Raw genomic sequence first — 9,126 nt, 5'->3', positions numbered from 1 at the left:
AATGTCACGAGCCTCACAGTGTGAAGAGACAGTCACGAGACAAAGTGACAAAAAAAAAAAAAAAGAAAGAAAAGAAAAGACACAAGAAACAATTCTTTGATAGTCAACATATCATGTGTCACATCTCTTCAAACCAAACAGTTTTCAGTTCGGTTTCAGCACGTCTCAGGTTTAATTGACAAGAGTATTGTTGTCTTTTCGGGGCGTTGTCTTCAGTTGTTGCTCAAATCTGCAGCTGCTCCGCACTCAAAATGGCTAAGATTTATCTTGCTTTTCTAGCCTTTGTACTGATCCAGTATGCTGCTTCAGGTGAGAAAATTAGTTCTGCACTAGCTATCTTTTTGCTTTACCAATTGCCATGTTCTCTCAAACACTTTGCTGCAAATTTATAGGAAGGATTTATATTTCGCTTTGTTGTTTAAGCTAAATTTTACTAGTTGTTTCGTCACGGTATTCCCTCGGCCCAACTAAATCTCTTAGTGCAGCTGGAGTTGTCAGAGAATTCTTCAGTGTGCTTCTATTTCTATTTATGTTAGCCGCATCGGAATTTACGACTGTAGTTCACTGACTTCGAGTGCGTGTTGTTGGGATTCGAATTTTTATTAAGTCACAAGTTAGCCGTTACTTCTTACCACTTCTAGTTCGGAGATTAATTCGAAGCCAGCTCGAGCTTCAGACGAACATCGATTTTTAGAATGATGCGTCTTTAATTCCTTTCTGGGATCACCAGGTGAATTAATCCTGGTGGAGCGAATGCAATTTTCGTCTCTCAACTCCTTCTGGGGCTTTTAGACGCCATTTGCGTAAACTAAAACAGGTTTCGTTGTTGTCTTGGTACGGTTTACAGCGTTAAGGCATTTGAAAAGTTTCTAAATTTGAACTGTGCAGTGACATAGTGCTTCCAATTAATGCATTAATGTATATCAACGACGCAGGTTAAAGCAATTAGAAATTGGAAAAGAGTAGAACAACAATGCCTGATCAACACTGAGGATGTCTACAGAGGAGAATTGAGAACCCAGCGGCATCATATATTCGTGGCAAATTAAAGCCGTAAATTTCAGCCGAGGCCATTGATGCAGACTACATATCAATACCAATAAAGATAAACGATTCTCTGAATGCAGAGTCAGAAGTTCACATAACGAAGGAGGAAATAAAATATAAACATGAAAGCCAAGGGACTATAAATATTGAAATAGATATCTACGACGAAGTCGATTGTACAGTACAAACTTGTTCGATTCTATCTGCGCGAAGCCGCGCATTCTAGCTAGTTTTATTTAGTTTTCTCCTTAGTTCATTTCCAAGCTGCTGCGTCCAAATCTCCTCTTCGCTTTCAATTCGTTCTCTTCACCAGTCTTCTCTTTTCCTTTCCTTGTCAGTTTTGCCGACTTTCGCTCGGAATCAAAGAACGCCTGATCGCAGGTTATTTCTGTTTTTTTAACCCTTTTCTCGGTAAAATTTTGGATGTAAAGACATTGTCACGCGATTAAGCAAACACATATCGAAAAAAAAAAAGGTTTTCTAATCGACAGTTTGTCACTTGGTCAATACATCATGGAAATGTTCCAACATATCTCAAGGTTTTAGCATTGGTGCCAAGTTTATTTCGAGAGCGCTGTCTTTTAATACATCCGCAGCTGTTGACCAAAGTGCCTGAATCGCTTTTCTGACTTTGATTTTCATCCATTATACACTGTATTATACGTCTTCAGGCGAGAAAACTGAACTCTGCAGCTGTGTGTTTGACTGCCATTGGCAATCCATCCGTCAAAACAAGTCTTCAAACGCGTTGCTGCAAATGTCAGTAGTCGATTCTCTTCTGTGATAACGTCATCTCTTCTTTTGACATTCGTCACTGAATGTAAAATCTTCTTGAACTCTATTTTAATAGGGTTTTTTTTCTCATAATTCTTCGGCCACAGAAGAGGACAATTAAGTGAATCTTAACAGTGCATCATCATTAAACTCTAATGTCTTTGAAGCTGGACAATCCCTTCATTTCAAGCAGTCCTGCTTATGAAATCTGAATTCGCTGGTCACAAGGAAAGTCTATATGGACTTACCAAATCAACATATCTAACGCGGATTAAGCCACTGTGGCAGCTTAAAGAGATACATATACCTGCAAAATGATAGCGTCTGGCGACACTTGTTTAATTAATCCCTTATCTGAACAGACTTTGTCAGACTTTGTCAGGTTTCCAAAGGAATTTAGAGCAAAACTTGGAAGGAATCAGAGTTCTAAGGCAACTTGAAGATCATTCGGAGCAAGGTGATCTTTGTTTTGTCTCAGAACTCAGTTGGATCCATTTACTCCGATAAGCACAGGATAGCTGATAAAGTTTCAGGTTCTCGCACCAGAAATCTTCACCACAAGGAAACATTTTGGCCCGGGGGTGGTAGCCTCCCGCCACGCAGACGTTCTTAGGGGTTCGTCACGCGTTCCTGCCCCACGAACGTCTGCTGAAACGAACAGCCACTTCCGTTCGTCGGCAAATTGCCTTCGTCTGAACAGACCAATCAGCATTGACTCATTATGACGAGTAAAGCCAATCACATGCTGCGAAACAACGGAAATCATCACCCGTGGAGATATTTTCGCTTCCGGACGTGCATATAGTTTATGCGATTGAAATTTTTCCTTCCATAACACCCTGCATTTTCTTCAGTGATTTCACTGAGAGAAGCGGCAAGAATTCCAATATTTGCCAATTTGTCTACCTGGTCTTTCATAAGATTTACAAGCGGCGAAACCACAACAGCAAATAGTGACAAGCAGCTTCAAGAATTGAATTGTAAACTAACGATAGAGCTTGATAAATAAGTGACTTTCCATAACCAGTTGGAAGGTTTACGAACACATCAGTTTTCTTCTGCGCAAATTGCACTACGACTTCTCTTTGATACGCATTCGACTCCCTTAAACCAAACGTTTGGCACACATGACCAAAAACCACATTTAAGTCCGCCATCCTGTCTAGGGTAATATTTTTAATATCAAACACGAGTTTACCCAAAATTGGGAAACGACTCCTGATTGGTCCGCAGTCGACGAACGGAAGTGGCTGTTCGTTTCAGCAGACGTTCGTGGGGCAGGAACGCGTGACGAACCCCTAAGAACGTCTGCGTAGGAGGCTACGGGGGTGGGGACTTCCATATAAAAGTGACGAGGGAGATCGTCGTATTTTTTAGGGGTTCAAATTCGTGGTTTAACAGCAAGTAAATGTCAGTTCATTGTAGCCTGATACTGACTGAAGTTTCAGTCTGCGGTGATAATCTGCGTGGACGCTCCTACTATATATTGGAGCCTCACAATAAAAAATGTTTGACTTGAGAATAGAAATTTCACTTTATGACAATGATTTCAAGAATCTATAAGAGTGGAAGGCATTTGAAGAAATATTCTTTATTGCTATTAAAAATTGTTAAAGCTAGTGTCAGTTAGACTATTGTTTTAGAGTTGGTACCTCTTAGGGGTAAAAAATGGTTCGGTCCACGCCCACAAAACAGAGATACGTTTTAGGGGTTCTTTTGAAACTTTTCGTCGATCATCCCCATCACTTTTATGTGGAAGTCCCTCTCCCCACCCCCCCTCCCCACCCCCACCCCTCCACGGCACGTTGGGTACCCCGAACTAGACAGAAAACGTGCTGTGCGTTTGATGTAGAGTCTGCTTTAGTTGATTTTGGACCAGGTTTTGGGTTCGAGCATCGAGTTGCTGGATTGTAGGGCTTCCAGTAAAATAAGGGTCAGTGAGGTGATTTCTAAGGCATCTCTATGTCGTTAGCCATTGACAATGACGTTCTTTGTGTCGGTACATTGTGCATGTGAAAATAGCCGAAGTAACGTGTCTGAGACAGTTGTCAAGAGCAGAAAATAGCATTGATCTCAAAGTAATGATCCCATCCAGAGATGTCATGAAACATTACGCCCGCCACAAGTGGATAATCTTTTCATTTTGACCTCGGTTACCCACAAGCATCCCAAGCTCGCGTCACTAGAGAGCCACCTGTAACCCAATGCGTGCTTCCACTAAAAGGTTATCGTCCCACCAGTAATTAATTAAAGGAGCTTAAGCACAGACGTTCGTGAGCCACGGACAGCAACCGGAAGTCGAATGTTCCCTTTTTTGGTGCATGTGGTTTTGCTCCTTACCATGACTGTGGCTTGACGTTACAAACGCGATGGCGTGAAAAAGGCTCGGAAAAGGGAAAAATTCAAGCATTCCAATGTCTTATCCATCCTTAAATTAGGATTCACAGAGTGTCTCTGTCGATTTTTAGCAACATTTTAGCGACTTATCAACCCCGGGCTCTCAAGGGCAATTTGGTGGATTTTTTTTCTCATGGGGAATAGCCGATCAGAATCGGCGGGAATAAAAGTACGCTTCCCAAATAAGGTCAGGCACTCATGGCTCCACAATTTTACACTTTTCTTCGTTGATTGACAGTGGGGTGATTTCAGCAAGACCTGGGACGCAGTAGGTTCGATCACCAGCCTCTGTTCGGGAAATGAGCCTACAATCAACCCCGGGCGGCCCGAGGGCATCCCGAGGGAGCGGCGGAAATCGAGCCTAGGGAAGCAGCGCTCCATCATATTTGTAAACGTTTGTTTGGCCCACGTAACATCACACGATTTTATCATCTGGGCATCAGCTACCGATACTTCGCTACGGCATTACAATTAGGTGATACAGATTTTTAAAATTAACTTCATTGCTGAGAAACCAAATAATCTTTGAATTGCTTTAAACCAGAGATAAAATCGTTTCATTTGATCATGAGCGATTTGAGCGTCATATGACGTTTATTACATCTTCCACATGAATATAACCCATTACCGATGACATCCGATCACAATCAATCTCAATTAATCCATTGATATTGGAAATCGATGATCATTCGAATTATCTCCACAGACGTCGTCGACTGATCATCGAACTCCAATATCAATCGATTAATTGTCGCCATTCTAAACAATTCTACTATGATTCGGTCCCTTGGCGTTTTGGCGGGAAGTTTTTTCATGCTTTTGCCTAACCCACCATCAATAATGAAGTGGTCCGTTCCAAAGAGGGATTCATCCTTAGCCACTATATTACAAATATGAAAAGTAATAATTTAACTTTTTCTTTTCAGATCATCATAAAATTAACTTCCGATGGTGCGCACTTCCGACCGAAAAACTCAAGTGCAAAGACTTCATGAAATATGTTTCCGAAACTGCACAAAAAAAGAAAATGGACATTCATCCAAGCTGTGTTCTTGGAACTAGCTCTGATGACTGCATGAATAAGATAAAAGATAACACCGCAGACTTAAGGACCCTGGATGGCGGGCGCGTGTACTCAGCGGGTAAGATGAGTCATAAGTGAAACCTCGTTCCCAGGCTCTCTCCTCCTCTCTCTCCGTTCCTAGGGACGGGAAGAGGAGAGGCCTTGGGAACGAGGTTGTCATAAATGGACGATGTAACTAAAAAACTCAACGCTGCTTCGTCGCCTAATACTTCTAATTTTCACTTTTATTCTCAATGCAGGTAAGGATAGCAACCTCATACCCATTGTCTCTGAACAATATGGAGCGTATGGGGTAAAGTATTATGCGGTAGCCGTGGTGAAAAAGACAACCAAAAACATCGACATCAATAATCTTAAAGGAAAGAAGTCGTGCCACACAGGGGCTCGAAGGACAGCAGGATGGAGGGTTCCTATTGGCTATTTACTACGCACCAAACGGCTTCCAGCCCTAGCCTGCGGAAACGACAACAATGACTTCATTTCAGCGGGTAAATTCTTCAGTAAGAGCTGTGTACCAGGTAAGGACTTGTTTCGCTTCTCACACGTAGACGTGGATTAGAGACCCAAAGTTTAGTGTTTCCTTTTTGGTGCACGCGCTCTAGCTTTGATGCACAAGCAGGAAAAACAGGCTATCGACATTTGTGGCCTCACCCACTTATGTCGTAACACTCAAAAGGGTAAACATTTGACTTCCTAGCGATGGGTACGCAGATCGCAACGTGACTGATTTGCTGTGAACACCACTCTGGTACTAGTAATGTTCGAAGAAAGCAATCCCGATTTCGTTTTGGTTTCCCTGTGTTTTATGAAGAAAAATTTTGAAAATGCTTGGTGTCTGGTCTGCCGTATGGCCATCTCCTATTGCTTTTTTCACGGGCTCGTTTCTGACGGAACTTTAGGAGGCATGTGCCCCTCCTCTTCCCCCACAAAGAAGAAATACCTTCGAATCCGTGTAATCTCTGATTACTGCTAGTTATGTATGCCGTGCAAGTTCCGTAGTCATGACAACAGCTACATGCACATTTAATTTGTTTTTGTTTTGAAGCAGGCGAGGATTTTACACTATCTTTGGTCCCTCAGCTAGATTTTACCATAATCGTATTTAATGATAGACTTGCAATCCATTACGAACGCATAATCGTGCATTACATTTTCCATGCGTAAAGAAATAACTGTTACCTTTTTCATTTTGTGTTCATCAGGGGTTAAAAAATATAACAATTCAGGAGACATTCCCGGCAACCTCTGTGCACTGTGCGAGGGTGAATGCTCCACCGACGCCAACAAAAACAAGTACGTTGGTTACCACGGCTCCTTCAAGTGCATGGCGGACAACAAGGGGGATGTGTCATTTGCTAAGCATACAACCACCGAAGAAGTCGTGGCCATTGGAGGTTATGGTAACTTGAGTGATTATCAATACCTCTGCAAAGACGGAAGTAGAAAAGGTAATCTGCCCTGCGAGAATGAATAACGGCATCTCATGATGCTAGTCCCAGATTTAAGGCTTTTGCAAAAATAATAATTCATTCATCTTGATATACCTTCTCGTCGCAATATCAATACATCGCTAAAGTCATCAGTCTACATAGAAGATTATAACATAGCGCACTTGCATCCTAATCTAATTCCTATTGGCGTCATCATGGTACATTTCTCAACAAACGCACGGCCGTGCGACCATCCGTTGACGTGTGCAAGTCAGATGGGGGAAGCATGCGCGCGCTGTGTTATTAAAAAACTTTGTACAGAGACAACACCATAAAAAAATGTATATTTATAAGAGCTTGAAGCTTAATGAAACGTTAAGATTGAACCGATATGCGAAACCATTTCGCCTTTTTATTGTACAGAGAATTTTGTAATTAATCAGGAACAAAACCTGTTTTTCAGGAATCATTTACTTTATTTTCCCTATGTAATAAAATAATTGGTTTATGCTTTTAGCTGTGCGTATATCGAGTTATGAATGCACTTGGGAAGTTTGTAGAGCACTCAAGAAGCTAGAACAACTCTTACGCTTCTCTCGTGGTCTCCAAACTTCCCGCGTGCATCCATAACTCGATATACGCACGCTAAGCATGAACCAATTTTAAATATAAGTATAAAATAAGGAGAGGGAATGAATCAGTCATGTATATTTGGGTTTCGTTCGCCCGCAAAAAACAACAAGAAACCAACTGAGTCACCAACAAGAAAAGGCAGCCCAAGCTAGTTTCTTCGGCACAAATTAACTAAAACCGCAACTAAAATAGCGGGAATCACATGGTTCCATGTTTGTATGAATAATACTTTAACGCCCACAGTTTTGTAAATTGCATTATCTATATTCCTTCTTGTGCGCGTTGACTTTCCTATTGGAGTTAGATTTTTGATGAAGTCCTGTTGCGTTGAAGCTACTAGTTTCCTACACTTTTCGACGCGCATCATTTTAAATTTTACTTTCAAATTTTGGTACTTTCATGTAATTGAGCAGCCCGGCTTCGTTAGCCCGCGAACGCAGACGTATTTCCCGCTGTCGCTTCCGTTTCTGTCGACGCGACAGCCGGAAATACGTCTGCGTTCGTGGGCTAAGGCTTCGTAAGTCCATTAATTTATTAACGTTCCCGTTTCTTTAAATAACTCAGAGATTGGACAGCACGAGAAGTGCCACCTTGGATTTAATCCAGCACACGCCGTTGTGACGAGAAAGGACAACCCCGACATCGAGAACATCATCACCATTTTAAAGGCCATGAGTGATGAGTATGGTATCAAACAAGACAACTCGAGCAAATTCCAACTCTTCAATTCTACAAAGTACAATACCAGTTCCAATTTGCTCTTTAAAGATTCTACTACGGCTCTGGTAGAAATCCCAAAAGGGGAGCGAACTTATGTAGGCTTTCTGGGGACTGATTACATCGAAGATGCCGAAGCACTAAAGTCATGTGGCTTCAAGACTACGACTGCAGCAACGACTGCCAAAGCGGTATCCGCTATGATCAGGGCCTACACCGTGCTCCTGCCCTTTATGGCGGTGCTGTCTCTGCTCTTCTCAAAGTAGACCAAGACTACTGCTGCTATTGTTGACCGGGAAGGGCCGTCACAGAAGATCGGTACTATTTCTATCGCTGTAGACTAGAACGACTATCAACCAGATCTTTATTGATGCAACTGTGGACCAGAACTGCTGCTGTTACTGTAGACTAAAACTGTTACACTAGGATACAAACGCAAACAAAAGTCAATGTGATTTGAAACTTTCACAGTTTCTTAGCCGTAAACTCTCATGCCGCCTTTTTTGTTTTTCAATAATTTTTACGAGTTCTCCATGGTCAGTAGAAGCTACAGCTAGCTATAGCTAGCAGCAGTAAGCGGCATAAACTTAACAGGTACATCCGAATCGTTTACTGATTACCAATCGTTGTAGAACTTCCAACAGAAAATAGTTGTAGAATGTTCATCAGTAAATGTTGCTTAATAAATCAGTTGTATCAGTTGTTAGTAGAAGCTTCCGAGTGTTCGCGTTTGCTACAACTAGCTCAACGGTCTTTTTTTCATTTAACAGTTACAGTCACTTTTAGTGTTACGCGAAAAGCAGAGAACAGCGGCGACTTTCTTTCGACATGCTATATACAGCTATTTCAGTTAACGTTGTCGGTTCAAAAGCATAAAGCTAAAAGACAAGACCGAAACTTACGTGGGATTTTTATGAATAAATTAATCAAAATCAGTCATGCCTGGAGAAAACAATAGGTTGTAATTAGCAGTACAATGACCTGCACGTGCAGGAATGATTTTGATGAAATTATTCATAAAAAATAATCCCACAAAACATTGCG

The 9,126-nt window shown here is 41.6% G+C and overlaps 1 protein-coding gene across 1 annotated transcript; it reads left to right on the top strand.

The window, feature by feature from the left end:
• The first annotated feature begins 134 nt into the window (after nucleotides 1-134).
• LOC146476272 (serotransferrin-like) lies at nucleotides 135-8,794 on the top strand. The gene is made up of 5 exons (XM_085114812.1): nucleotides 135-309; nucleotides 5,145-5,360; nucleotides 5,542-5,820; nucleotides 6,505-6,750; nucleotides 7,930-8,794. Exons 1-5 carry the CDS (start codon nucleotides 252-254, stop codon nucleotides 8,346-8,348), a joined length of 1,218 nt encoding a protein of 405 aa, XP_084970938.1. The 5' UTR covers nucleotides 135-251; the 3' UTR covers nucleotides 8,349-8,794.
• Nucleotides 8,795-9,126: the final 332 nt, after the last annotated feature.

Source organism: Pavona decussata, unplaced genomic scaffold, assembly GCF_977016875.1.
Source record: "Pavona decussata unplaced genomic scaffold, jaPavDecu1.1 SCAFFOLD_78, whole genome shotgun sequence".
NCBI lineage: Eukaryota > Metazoa > Cnidaria > Anthozoa > Scleractinia > Agariciidae > Pavona > Pavona decussata.
This window is presented reverse-complemented; position numbering and strand designations above follow the sequence as displayed.

Coding starts and splice junctions, on each gene's coding strand:
- LOC146476272 (XM_085114812.1), top strand. CDS start 252: ATGGCTAAGATTTATCTTGCTTTTCTAGCCTTTGTACTGATCCAGTAT. Junction 310..5,144: donor GATCCAGTATGCTGCTTCAG/GTGAGAAAATTA, acceptor TTTTCTTTTCAG/ATCATCATAAAATTAACTTC. Junction 5,821..6,504: donor CAGTAAGAGCTGTGTACCAG/GTAAGGACTTGT, acceptor TGTGTTCATCAG/GGGTTAAAAAATATAACAAT.